This window comes from Apium graveolens, chromosome 3, assembly GCF_009905375.1.
Source record: "Apium graveolens cultivar Ventura chromosome 3, ASM990537v1, whole genome shotgun sequence".
Classification (NCBI taxonomy): Eukaryota; Viridiplantae; Streptophyta; class Magnoliopsida; order Apiales; family Apiaceae; genus Apium; species Apium graveolens.
In genome coordinates, this window is record NC_133649.1 from 18,104,061 (window position 1) to 18,118,639 (window position 14,579).

The 14,579-nt window shown below is 30.0% G+C and overlaps 1 protein-coding gene across 2 annotated transcripts; it reads right to left on the minus strand.

Annotated features, from left to right (window-relative positions):
• Positions 1–7,768: 7,768 nt before the first annotated feature.
• On the minus strand, positions 7,769–12,350 carry LOC141711876 (B3 domain-containing protein At2g36080-like). 2 transcript variants are annotated; one of them, XM_074514575.1, is made up of 3 exons: positions 11,441–12,350; positions 10,558–10,769; positions 7,769–8,451 (listed from the first exon to the last, which is right to left on the minus strand). In XM_074514575.1, the coding sequence occupies exons 1-3, from the start codon at positions 12,081–12,083 to the stop codon at positions 8,401–8,403; spliced, it is 906 nt and encodes a 301-aa protein (XP_074370676.1). In that variant the 5' UTR covers positions 12,084–12,350; the 3' UTR covers positions 7,769–8,400. The 2 variants fall into 2 exon arrangements, with proteins under 2 accessions (XP_074370676.1, XP_074370675.1); XM_074514574.1 differs by having other exon boundaries at positions 7,769–8,454; positions 11,441–12,347.
• Between the last annotated feature and the right edge of the window lie 2,229 nt (positions 12,351–14,579).

Sequence of the window (14,579 nt, forward strand, 5' to 3'; positions counted from 1 at the left end):
GGGCTGTTCCTATTAAAGCGAAAACTGTTTATATGTCCGATTTATTTGATTAATTAATCCATGTTTCTTCAAAAAAAATAAATATAAGGAGGAGCCCATAATGTTGACCATCTTATATTATTTAACATGCAAATTATGCATTCGTATAACTATAAATTGTTTGAGTTTTGCTCAGATGCTTTTCTCTTTCACATAATTGTAAAACTTTGTAAAACTTCGGAGGTTTTTTGAAAAATTCGTTTTTTTTAAGTTTTTTTGTAAAATATAACTTTTAAGTTTTTATTTGCAAAAATGTGATTTTTTTAAATATTTTTGTAAAAATTTGACTTTGTAACCCGATGCCAGATGCAAGTTCAAACGCAACCCGATACAATCTCAAATGCAACCAAATTCTTTTTTAGTCATTTATAAGAAACAGAAAGTACACTACAAGAAATAGAGCTTAAAACCGACCGTTACTGGTTAAGAAATAAACCCGACCGTTATGTAAAACAATCAATTTTATAAATAAATCGATCAAATAAAGCCGACCGAAATTTTTTCCTAGCCCACTTTTGGGCGAATAAGTTTGACTTCTGTTACGCCAACTAAAACCGACCGCCTATTCCGACCAGTAAACACGATCCCTATGAACCGACCGCTTTGCCGATCGAAATCGACAGTGTCTTCTACCAGACCCGACATGTTAGCTGGACCCAGATACGTATCAAAACACGTCACTTTAACCGTCAAACAAGGTCAACGTGATATTTGGTCAAAACCGACCATATTTCTTCAAAACCGACGAGGATAAACCCGATCACTTATTACACGGTCGGATTTACATGTTTTTACTGAAAATCGATCGTTTTTGCGATTGGTTTACACTCTGTTTTATTTAGTGAGAAGTTGCAGATGTGGTTGCTTACCGTTTTTTTGCAAAAAAATTCAAAAGATAGTAAAATTGTATTTTGCAAACAAACGTAAAAAAAGTAATATTTTTGAAAATTTTTCAAAATTTTATTAATTAACCATTTATTTAAATAATAAAAACTAGAAAGAAAAGATTTCTTGGTAATATTCCGTAATAAGCATTTGTAGTTACATGTAAAAACAAAATATAAATATTTTTTCATAAATATCCCGTTTGAATTGGCACCAGCTTATGACAAACTTACTAAATAATCTATGTAGTTTACATAATTTGTACAGTGTTTTATTATATATTATCATCACATTCTTAGACTTGCCGTTAAACTATTAGCCCAGGCTTGTTCTGGATTATTAATCAACTGATAATAATTCGTAATAACTAATTTCTTTAATATTAATCATAAATTAAATAATTATATCCTATATTTACTTTGAAGTATTAAGCATATAATTTTTTAAATTTTTATTTCATGTTTGTTATTTTATGGTAAAGTCATTGGGATCGGATTATAATCTTTAAATTATCGGATTCTATATTTTTTTTATGGGATTATATAATGAGTAGATTGTAATCTTTTAAAACTTGGGAGGGATTAAATAATACCTCATCCGACAAAGAGATTATAATCATGAGTTAAATTCTATCAAGACTACTATTTCGTCGAAGACCTTGAACATCATGTATGTTTTGTAATTAAAATACTATAAATTATATTATTTAGTGAAGTATGTTTTACGAATACCATTCATTTATTAAAATTGTTGAAAATCAATTAAGTTTAATAAGTAAAATGTGTATGTTCGGTAAGCTCGGTAAGCTGAATAAATTTTTTTGCAAACTAAACATGTTTCGTAAAATAAAATATTTTGCAATATTCTACATGCAGTACATAAATGATATTCAAAATTTTGAATAAAATAATAATCTATGTAAAGGATTATTCGCAAAATAATAGGTTTTGCAATATTTTTATACAATATTTTACTTGCAGACCTAAATGGTCTTTAAGTTCTCCTAAAAAAGTGGTAACATTAAACTTAACTGTTCATATTTTCTATTCAACATAACAAATATGCAATATGATAATTTAAAGGAGGAATAAATTTGGGTTTTTTACTAATATATCCCATTTTAACTATCCATTTATAAATATGTCACATTTGTAATTTTATTTATAAGCATATCCCTTTTTTAAATTTTTTAACAATTTTATGTTAACCATGGTTAACTTTACTATTTAACATTTTTGTATGACATATATAACCTGTAGTCTTAACTTCATAACTTTTATATTTTTAAATATTACTACTTTACTTCTTTTAAAATTATATAAATGTAGAATACTTAATTAATTAATTCAAATTATAACATATTCTTGTCATGAAAGTTTTTAACAATGCCTGACACTATTTATTTTAGTTGTGTCTCACACTAAAAATCATCATCCTCACAAAAGTAAATATATAGATGCTCATTACCACGTGAGTCAAAACAATTAAAAAAATTCAAAAGTTTCAAAAGTAATTAACATAACTATGGAAAAAAATCAACAATCCAAATAAACTAATTCAACTATCTACTTCCACTCTAACTATTTTTCTTTTTGAGTTAGAGCCTATAGGACCACCAGGTAGTTTTGTTATGCCCAGGTTGCTTACACTTGCTGCAACACCTTATTTTTTTCTCATGGAATGTCTCATCATAATCCTTTCTTCTATTCTTTCTAGGCCTGCCTTGTTTTTTAATGAGTAAAGGTGGATAATAATTGCTCCACAAATAAATATAATGATTATTAGTTATCTTAAAAAATTGCTATGTAATTTAATATAACAACCCTTTAATATGAATACCTCTTCCCAATCATCAGGACCTTCCAAAGGTACCATCTCTGATGCATATGTTATCTTATAATTATTCACAAAATAATATCTAGCACAATACCTGAGAATCCACAAAAATAAATTAATAATATTGATATGTATTAACAACTATTTTATTATTTGTTTATTTAGTTGAATACTTAATCAACTCAATTGGGTCTTATCTGTTGCAAAGCACATACTGCATGTTGACAAGCAAATCTCTTAACTGCCACTGCACACAGTTCCATATTTTTTTTTATCAAAGATCAACGTGAAAATTGAAAAGTGAATGCTTTTAACTTCATAACCTTGCCAGCAACTGCTCCTTCTATTTTGTACTCCTTGCTATTTTGTACTCCCTGTTTTTTGAACATTATTTTTAGTAATTTCTGGGCCCTAGGAACCAAATCTCCAGAATCCCAACCAACACATGCAGTTCTTCTCTTGAAAAACAACACATGACCAATTGACCATACATTAATACTAATATATCAAGTTAATTTCTCTGAAAGAAAAAAAGTATCTTCTAATTTTTAAAACTAAATCAATATTAAACACTTAAATATGTATTATTTTGTAGTAAATAAAAAAATATGTATTAATTTGGAATCCTAAATCACAATTATACTAAAAATATGTACTAGTTTTTAAATCTAAATTAGTATCAACAATTAAATACGTGCTAATTTATATGAAACAAATATGTACATATTCTTTAAAACTAAAGTACTACTACAACATTTATTAATTAGTAAAAAAAAATAGGTACAAGTTTTTAAAACCAGAGCAATATTAACACTTACATATATATTAATATGTATAGAAAAATATGTAGTAAAATTTTAAAATTACAACAATATTGTACTAATATATGAAGTTAATTTCTCTGAAAGAAAAAAAAGTATCTACTAATTTTAAAACTAAATCAATATTAAACACTTAAATATATATTATTTTGTAGTAAATAAAAAAATATGTATTAATTTGGAATCCTAAATCACAATTATACTAAAAATATGTACTAGTTTTTAAATCTAAATTAGCATCAACAATTAAATACGTGCTAATTTATATGAAACAAATTTGTACATATTCTTTAAAACTAAAGTAGTGTTATACTACAACATGTATTAATTAGTATAAAAAGAAAAAAAATAGGTACAAATTTTTAATACCAGAGCAATATTAACAATTACATATATATTAATTTGCATGGAAAAAAACATGTAGTAAAATTTAAAAATTACAATAATATTGTACTAATATATGAAGTTAATTTCTCTGAAAGAAAAAAAGTATCTACTAAATTTAAAACTAAATCAATATTAAACACTTAAATATGTATTGTTTTGTAGTTTTAATGTTAAAAGTTCTAAGAAGACCACTTTTTTATCGGAGACCTTGGAATATGTTATGCAATTAAAACACTATAAAATATATTATTTTGTGAAGTATGTTCTACGAGTATCACTGATTCATTAAAATTATTGAAGATCATTTAAGTTTAATAAGTAGAATGTGTATGTTCTGCAAGCTGAACAAATGTTCTGCAAACTTAACATGTTTTGCCAAATAAAATATTTTTGTAATGTTTTACATGCAGTACATATATGATATTCAAGATTTTGAATAAAATAAAGATCTTTGTAGAGCATGATTCACAAATAATATGTTTTACAATGTTTTTATGCAATATTTAACTTGCAGAACACAAGTGGTTTCCAAGTTCTCCAAAAAAAAGTGGTATCCATAGAAATTAACCCATATATATATATATATATATATATTACTTTAGGTACTAACGTAAAGTATGTATTAATTATCATAAGCTAAAAACATAGAATACCATAAACCAAAAAATATACCTGTTATATGTGTAGTTTGCAATTGATTTTAGATTGGTTCTAGTAATCATCTGACATAAGTTTGGTACTAGTTTGATACTTTCATCATAACTGCCATTAATTTTCTCCAGAACATTGTTTCTAGCCTTCCATGCAACATGATAGGGAATTATTGTGTTGTGACTAGCCCAGAACTCATCAGCAATCTCATTAGGTTTGGGAATAATTTTGCTATGTGATTTCTTCATCTTTTCAATCAAATCCTCAGCCACAAACTCATGATTTGCACTTGAATTCTTTCCATTAGGATCTCCAACACAAGTGTGATATAGGTCGCATTTTCTTATACTCCAAGTTGGCTCACCGGGGATCTTCTGTGCGTATACAAACCAATGACACATGATGGGTTGTCCAAAATTTTTACATACAGCCTTGATCTTAATATTGTCACTTTTATGGAACTTGCATATTATCCTATTAGATACACAATATTTTCTAAGATGTTTTTGAAAATCAGTCTTGTCCAAAAATTGCAAACCTACTTCAATTTTATCATAAACAACATGTTCATCATTTTCTGGTTCAGAAAACAACTCTGGATCCACCAAATAAGCAGCAAAAAAATCATCAAAATCACTATCATTCAACAATGGCCCAATACTAACATTACTTTTTGGAATATTAGAAAAGTTCTCAGATGGCACATTGTCATTAACTATAACATTTTGCTTTGTTAAAGTAGGAACATTACCTTCAACTTCTTTCTCATTATCTTCATCATCACTTCTGTTTTTCATGCTAAAATGATAAAGAAACTCATCTCACTCTCTATCATCTTCACCCTCACTATACATAAGTGGTTGACTCCATGGTTGATCTTCAGGATGACAATCATCTTCTTCAAAATTCTCAAGTTGTATAATTGGTTCTTGAATTACACTGAATGCTTCTTCAACATTATCAACTTTTTCAGAGACCAAATTCCAGAAATTCGGATCTAGGCCATCAACATCCATATTCACAAAATCTTGATTACTCGCAGCACGGGTTTCAGACATTAGACTTGACTTTTCAACATGACTTTCAAAATCCAGCACCATCTTTGAAATATTTTGCTTTAGTATGTTAGCATTTTCAATCAAACGTGAATTTTTTCTTGGAGTGTATACTTTGGTGGATGGTTGACAAATCAACTTTTTAGGTGTTACACACCTAATTTGTGGGTTACAGATCAAGGTTGATCTTGAATCTCTGTTATAATTAACAAAAGGAAATTATATTATTAAATCAATTAGAACACTTAAATTTTAGAAAAGAGAATAACAAGTAAACAATCAAGAAATATTACCTCATAAGATTGGATGATATAATCTCTTGAATCTTCTCCTTCTCCATAATTATGAGAGAATACAGATGATGAGAAAACACTGAGAGGAGGTAGGGGGATTTGTATTACGCGGGAGTGTAGACACTGATAAAAAAAAACTGTTAAAGGCGAGAGTAGACACCTAACATAAAAAATTTTGGCAGGTCATGTTAGGTGATTATTTAAAACAAATCCCTAGTTTATTAACTTATCTGTAAAAATGTTGGGATATTTTAGTCAATTTAAGTAAACAAATATATAAATATATAAACTAATTATATGTATATGAATTATATAAAAGTTAGAATTTAACCTTGGAACATTTTAATAATTATTAAACAAAATAGGATACATTTGTAAAGTAACATGCTAATTTGGGATATATTATACAAATCTCCAATAATTTTTTACAAAGATTGAAAAATTTAAAAAATATATTTAATGCCACACAACAAACATGGCCTTAAAGTGTAAAGTGTGAACAGCTGCATTATAAATTTGCCAGGGTCTCAGTAGAGCTTCAGTGCTTAATAGCTAAGAGCCTAATACTAAGCCATTGTGTCTTTCTAACCAATTCTTTGTGAAATTGGGCCAACTTTTTCATATTATTTTGTGGTGATAGACGACACAGTTGATCCATAGAAAGACTTCCTTGTAGTTAAGAATTAAATTCGAAGCTTCTGATACATATATGCATGCAAAGTGGCAAGATAGGTGGAAAGAAAATTAAGAGGATGGAGCTCGTCAATGAGTATACATATAATCAGAGGCAGTATAAACATCTGGAACCTTGTGCTACTTACTCTTATACTAAGTTTCTATAAGTAATTGCAGTTTTTGGGATGTTTTTTATTGTATAAAAATTAGTCGGGGTCCTAGGGGAGTACTGAGTATATCCTTTATTTTTTGTATCTGAATTGGTTCAAGTTTACCTCTGCCCTTCTCGCGGGTATGGATTGAATACTTTGAATTGTGATTGTGCCTGGTGCTCAATCTTTTCCGGTGCTGGGAAATGTTATGTGATGATCTATCTCCTTATGAAAATGCAGATCTTTTTGTTGGCCTAACGGATCTACTTCTTTTCTTAATTATTATAAATTGAGTGGTCAAGTTTCAGTATAAACACGATAAAGATCGAAATAAGTGCAGAGCCACAGTCACTAAGCACAGCCCATGGAGGGCATTTGGGGTGCTCTCATGTCCATGTAATCAGATGAAACTAATTGATTAGACTATTCAAAAGCTGTTCCATCATATTTCTTTCCATCTTCTATTTCCCTACTGACCAACTCGTTTTTGTATCTCAATCTCCAATCTCAGTGTCAAAATCTCCTATTTGACTTGCGACTTGTACAAACAATGACACTTGAGAGAATATAAACATTAATGATACTGGTCCTGAAAATCTTTTACATGCATGCTTTAGTGCAGTCCCTATTCTAAGGATCAGACCATTCTCCTGCCTATTATTCGCATCAACAAATTAATAACTTCTTCAGGAAGTCCTGTAGTTTGTTTGTAGAATATTGGGATTTTCACGTAAACATATACAAATTAAGTGCCAAGTTCTACTGTAATTGCACCTGAATTTCTAACTTCTAAGCAAGAATTGATGAACTTACAATATCATGATAAGAATATAAAACTTATTTAATTCTGCACGACGCATCCCTCACAAGTTTTCTTAACAAAAATGTTGGCATCTATATACGAAGATGGAATGATAAGCAATTAATTATAAAAAAAGGAATGATAAGCAATTTTAATATCTAACCCTCTTCTGAAACCAAAGCTGATGTTCAAAAAACAGTTAAAAATAAAAGAACAAGTCATTACATAGTAGCTTCGAACAAGAAGATTGCTACTGCCACTTTCTCCTTTCTTCCTCAACAATCAACTTTAGAATTGTTGAAAGAAAGTGAAAATCTACTACTGAGTTTGTACTACTATACTATGAAATCAACTCATCAACTATATGTAGCCAGCTAGCTAAACCCATATCCTGCATCCACCCACCCACTGAACCATGCACCATCTCCTACTAGTTAAAATTTTGTTATGATATATTATATTGATGAGGTTACATTTCCCTCTACTAACAAAGTCAATTAAAATCTTGAAACAGGATCTCAACAGTAGCATTCTGGATATGCATATCTTGAATCCTAGCTGTTGCAAAAACCATTATATACTTCTGCAGACCTTGATGATCTCGGTGTCTCTTTTTCCCAGTTTCATTTCTTTCTGCATCTACCGTTTCCCTTCAATTTTTACCTATGATTCATTCACAAAGAAGTAGCAAATTTTTCATGTTGTTGAATGTGGGGAGAGTGTCTTCAAAATGTGGGCTTTTCACATATTTTTTCAGATTTAGGTCAAGTGGCTCAAATAGTCAACAAGTCACATCCACGCATCTTATCCTTGGTGATGTCTCGTCTGGCTTTCATCTCTTGAGAAATTGATATCCTGCTGCAAACCATATATACAGTGTGCACATATGATTAGTACTTTCTTCTAAAGAGGAACATGCTTTAACATTGTGTACACAGTCATGAGCATATAAACCTCAACATTCATCACCATTAGTATGGTGGACCAGAGCATTAACTCATATGTATATACATCAGGGCGACTTCTATATTTGTTAGGAGTCTAGATTGTGTTTACTGCACCTTCAAAATATAATGAGTATATAAGAAACCATATTTGGTAATGAAATTACACTTCTAATATAAATAGGCATCCCAAAATTTGGATACAGAAGGACTTTAATTACTTGTCACCTTGGACAAACCTCAGTCATTTGAATCTTAAGATACCAAAGAAAACTAGTCTGGCAATTCAACTGAACCGCAACTATTGAATACATGTGGTTCACTCTATACTGTGTGATCTATATCTATTAATTTTGGACCAGTAGCCCATGATTTGCAATAGCCTAGCTAGTTATATATACTTAAACCTAGATATATACCCATTCCCGTAGGCCTATATTCGTAACCTAGCTTTCAGTTCCAACTAATACCATAGATTTAAGTTGACTGTATATCATATGTTTCTTGACCATGAGTTGGTGGATGTGGTTTTCTTTACTTATCTATTTTAGTTTAAAGGGAATTTATATCAGCAACTGAAATTATAATTGTCCTATAATAAAAATATTTATGGATAAATATTTGGTAGAAGTTCTAAGTTGAAACTTTTACAAAATTAATATTTGATATCAAGTTAAAGTTTAAGATCATGTTGTCAGAAAATTAATTTATCTTTGTTGCATTAGAAGTTAGGAAAGGGCATTGTCATATAACCTTCTTAATATATTTATAACTAATGTTTTACTAATAATTTATGTAGAAGTTCTCTAGCATGATAGCAATGACCAAGAGATTCCAACTATGAGTATAATGTGGAGATTTAGCTACCTTATGTATAGTTAGGTTGTATTGTAGGGCAAATGTGTATAACTTTTTTGTACTTTATGTTTAAAATTTAGTAATATTGATTATGATTTGGTCCATGTGTCTAATTTGACAACTGTACGACATTAATATGAATAATTAAGAATTATAAATCGTTGAATAACCGGTCTAAATATAAGAAGTTGAATATGTCATATTATTATCATTTTTGGGAGGGAGAGGGAGTACTCGGTTTTTCTAAATTAAAATTCTCAATTGGGGTTTTTTTATATTATTAAACATTTTCTACTTCTATAAACACTTTGGCCTTTACAAGTGCAAGTCATTGCAGTGTAATTGTTTGCTCGGTCCTTGTGTATATATATAAATTAACAAATGAAGATCAGTTGGAAGTCTAGGTCAAAAAAGGTGAAAGGTTTATGTACAAAGCTTTCTTAAAGAGTAAAAAACTTTGTGGGGATGATAGGAAATGAGTTCAAAGACGAGCCAATGGGGAAGTCAGAGAAGTTTTAGACACTTGCAATTAACTAAACAAAATTTGTGGAAAATAAACGGACAACACGATGTGAAACAAATTGTCAAATTAACTACTAGTATTGACTACATGCCACTATTGGATAAATTACTCCTTAATTAACTTTGGCACTTAGTTTACAAGTATGGAATATACAGGTGGTCTATTGGCACCATGAAGTCCTATTTTTTCTTCTTTACTTGTAAAGTTGGGCACCTGATATCCAAGTGTAACACTTTAATAAATTTAAATGTGCCAATTTATATTCAATAATATTTATTTTTCTACATAATGCTACTCCGCTTTTACAATCATTTATTCAATTTCACGTTTATATCACCTTTCCAAAATAAAAATTTTAAAATATTACCAGACATTATACAATATATATAGACAAGCCTATCCATAAAATAATAGTCTGTTAGGCAGGTATGACGATGACTTCGTTCATTGCATGAGTTGCACTATTCTGCATCACATAAAATGAAATAAAATAATGCATGATTGTCCGAAGAAAGGAGGCGGCTAACGAAACTTACTAGTAGAATATTAGTTAGGTCAATTTATATGTTATAATTACCACTTGCTGCTAACAGTCTAAGAAACTAATATACATTAGTCCTGGGATTGATGGCTTACCACGTGATTTTGATAATTTGGAACATTGTCATGACTGGTTGTTGTTGCACTAGATGAACTCTGCGGGTAAAATTGTGGCTCACTCTGCTGGTTCGGACCATCTGCTACTGGTTCTTCTAATTGGCATTGCAGGTCCACACCAAAAAGCCTCAGTGTCCTGCTATTCCCGCTGGATGCTTGATTTTGCACACTAGCTGATGTTTCTGCTCTTTCTGTATCAACAACGCCACGTGAACTTATCTTACATTCACTTTCTCCTCCCATTTTCATGTCAAAAAGTACAAATTATATGGGAACCCCAAGTACAATAGAAATGTATGACAGAATTGTATGATGGGTACTCAATAAGATATATCTTTACACATTTTTCATTATTATTTTTTATTTATCTCGTAGCGCCATCATTTAAATAATTTTACCATGCATCGACTAACTATGACTCTAAGCATGAGTGGTGCTCACTGCTCAACAAGGATTATAAAATATACCAAACTAAAATGATAATATTCTCTTTGAAAACTAACTTGTTTAACTTCATTATTTATTAAAAAATTGGTTTGAAATTATAAAAGTTAACTTATAAAAATAGCCAAGTAATGTGGTGGGTCCTGGTTATGGGGCCGGATATTAAGTTCTGCAAGTAAATATATATTCTTAAGTTCTTAATATACACCTGGCAAATGTGCCTAATTAATAGTAAATATTAACAGTAAATATGAAAAAATGTGAATGTATCCAGATAGTTTTGATGTGTATACCAGGGTATATATGTCCAGATACAAAAAAGTTTGGTAATAACAAATAAGAAAATAAAAAAAAAGAAAAAGGAAAAAGAAAGAAAAAGAAAAAGAAAGATAGGGCTTAATTTGGAATGTAGTGAAACCTGCATGAAGACAGTGAGGTTGGTATGGAAGAGGAGGTCCATTTGGACGGGAGTTCTGCGAAGGATAAGGGTGTCCAGAGTAAAAACCCGGGGTCCACCCACCAGCTGGTTGAGCCACCACCGTGCTCCGACGCCTCCACCCTATAAAGAACCGGTCTCCGTCATCTTTAAACCGCTCAAACACGATTGTATCACCGGCTTGAAGCTGCTTCTCTTTCACAAAACGACTCCATCCTTTTGTCAAAACATAGCTTTGGCTGCTGTTCCAGTACGAGTATCTGAAATTCCACATCTTGCCTAAATCATCCTCGAAACTCAGTAACAGGCCTTTTTCCACAGACTCAGCGCCGCCCCCACTGCTATTACCCCCGATTGGGAAGTACCTTTCAGCGTGCTGTTTGGGTACCACCAGGCGATTGAGTTTGCCTACATCACTGGGAGTCAATGGCTTCTCGAACATGGCCTCTCTTTCTGCAACAATTTCCTCCCCTGATTCTTTCTTTGCGGAATTATTGCCAACATCTTGGGCGGTTTGGGTGTTCTCTTGGTGATTTTGATTGAAACTGAAAAGGCCATTTTGGGCTATCGGTCGTTTTGTTGCCGATTCCATCCACCAGAGTTTTTCTGAAGAGAGGTGGTTCATGGATGATACAACAATTTAATTTTAGAGAGAGAATATGGTAGGAGAGGGGGAGGATATATATATTTATGTTGGATTGTTATATGATGTCCGGTCGTGAGTGAATTAATGTGTGAAACTGCCAAAGGCGTGATGATTAAGGTTTTGATGCGGAAACTGTTTCATATGGATTTAGAAAGAGAAACTAGACTATATATCTCTACCTGTGAATATATGTATATTATGCAAACAAGTACTCCTCCTACCAGTGTACTTTTGAGGTTTGCGTGCTAAAAAAACATAAATCATTATACTAGGTGCACAAGTACTAACAGGATTTTTAGTAAATTTATATTCTTTTTACTGCTACAGTCCATATGTAAAGTACAAGTAGACATTTGATTTTGGAAAATAAAATTGACCTAGCAAATATATTCTGTAACTGGCTCATAAATCCTGTATATTGTGTGTGCATACATATTTAGGATTGATCTGGGTGTACCTGCACAGCATGTATGTGTGTACAACTCCTATGTTATCACCAACTCCTGTAACTTATTTTCAAGAGTGCTGAGGTTGACTCTAGAGATTGAGATAGAAAAAAAGATTCAGTATATAGTAAATTTGCAGGCTATGCTACTTGCACGTTATTGTAAGCATGTCAAGTGGTATGGTTGAACACTTCCAATGTATTTCAGTAGTTGTGTTCGATTTTTCATTTCATATTCCTGCCTGTTCTCTAGCAACACACAATCAATATCATTTGTTTACTTTGTACAATGTTTTATTAGTGATTGTCAAATACTTACGTACAAATATGTTTTCCTTATGTACGGAACAAGATAGCTTATTTTGATAAACTACACAGCAAATTCAATAATATGTGCTTAAATTTTAAATAAGTACAGGTGATCTCACTCATGGATTTATCATAGAGTACAGTACACAATGTAGTATGGTTGTAGAAATAATTATTAATTAGTAGTTGTTATTTATATTAATTCACATCATATAATTATTTAATTATTCACTATAATTATGTTACAAATATTTCATATAAATTTACCATTAAATTTTTATGTCTATTTAAATTAATATTATATATATTAAAAAATTATATATATATATGTGTGTGTGTTTGTGTTATTTTGTAATTATAAAAGTATAGAAATAATATAAGAAAAATAGATAACAACAGTTCATATAGAATATGTGTATGGTTATATTTATGTGATTTCTCCTTTGTTTGTACCTAATTTTGTATTTTTGTAAAACAAACAAAAGTTATCTAATAATAAAAATTTGGACATGTTGAAATAGTAAAGCCAAATTGCACACTGGACCAAGGATTAAACTCATTTAAATGTGGTTGAGGCATGTTGAGTATTAATATTAAAAAGTGAAAAAGAATAAAAAAACATATCAATTTTTTTTAATCATGGGGTGTCTTATATTATGTTTTAGTATTAATTTTTGTTTTTCCATTTAGGAGATAGGAAAAATATGTTTAAATTATCAATTATGTCAAAAGTTTAATAGTGCAAATAATATATATTCAAAATGAAAACAATTTTGTTTATATACTTTTGTTCTCAAAATGGAGGGCAGTAAAAACCTTTTATAATTATATTTTGTAAGGGATTGTATAAAAAAAAGCAAGGAAGAAATGTAGATGCAAAACAGATAGACTGGTGTGTCAGGAGAGAGTCTCTTGCTAAATATTATCCTTTGATGGTAAGATATTTGTCCTGTATATACATCTACCTTTACATTTACTTATGTGCTTTCGTGTTTCAATCTTCTCCTCACAGTCCTAATGATAACACTAACTTCCATATATACTCCCATCATTTTATGCCTGTATCTCTCGCAGATACATACTTAGTACTGCTCCTTCTTATTTGTTATTATTTAAAATAAAATATTCTACAATTTGAAATAAAATATTCTATACGAATTTTAAAGTTATAGTTGTATAACTTATTTTAATTTTATTTTTTTAAATAAAAATTTAAATATTTAATAATTATTAAGAATAATTTTTTTTAATTATTTATATAATTATAATAGATTGGAATTTTAAAATATGTGTCAAATATTTTATTTCAATTCAAATATTCATAATTAAATGGGACTGAGGAGGGAGTACTGCATAGTGATGTGGTAGACATAGGACTATTTTAATTTTTAAGACATAAACAGATGTAATGGAATCTAGAACATTGAGCATTTGAATTGAATTTAGAGGGGTATATTCAATCAAGATTTTGAGAGATTTTTTTGGATTCTTGAAATTAAGAGGTATTCAATTAGGATTTTAAAAAATCCTTTAAAATCTGATGGTATTGAATAGAGATTAGAAAAAGTTTTTTAAAATATGAGTGTATTCAATTTAGATTTTAATTTTTAAAAGTCCATCAAAATCTGATGGTATTCAAAAGTCCGTTGATTTTTTTTATTTGAAAATCTTGTGGATTTTGATGAATTTGTTAGTTCATTTTTAATCTTTTGAAATCTCTT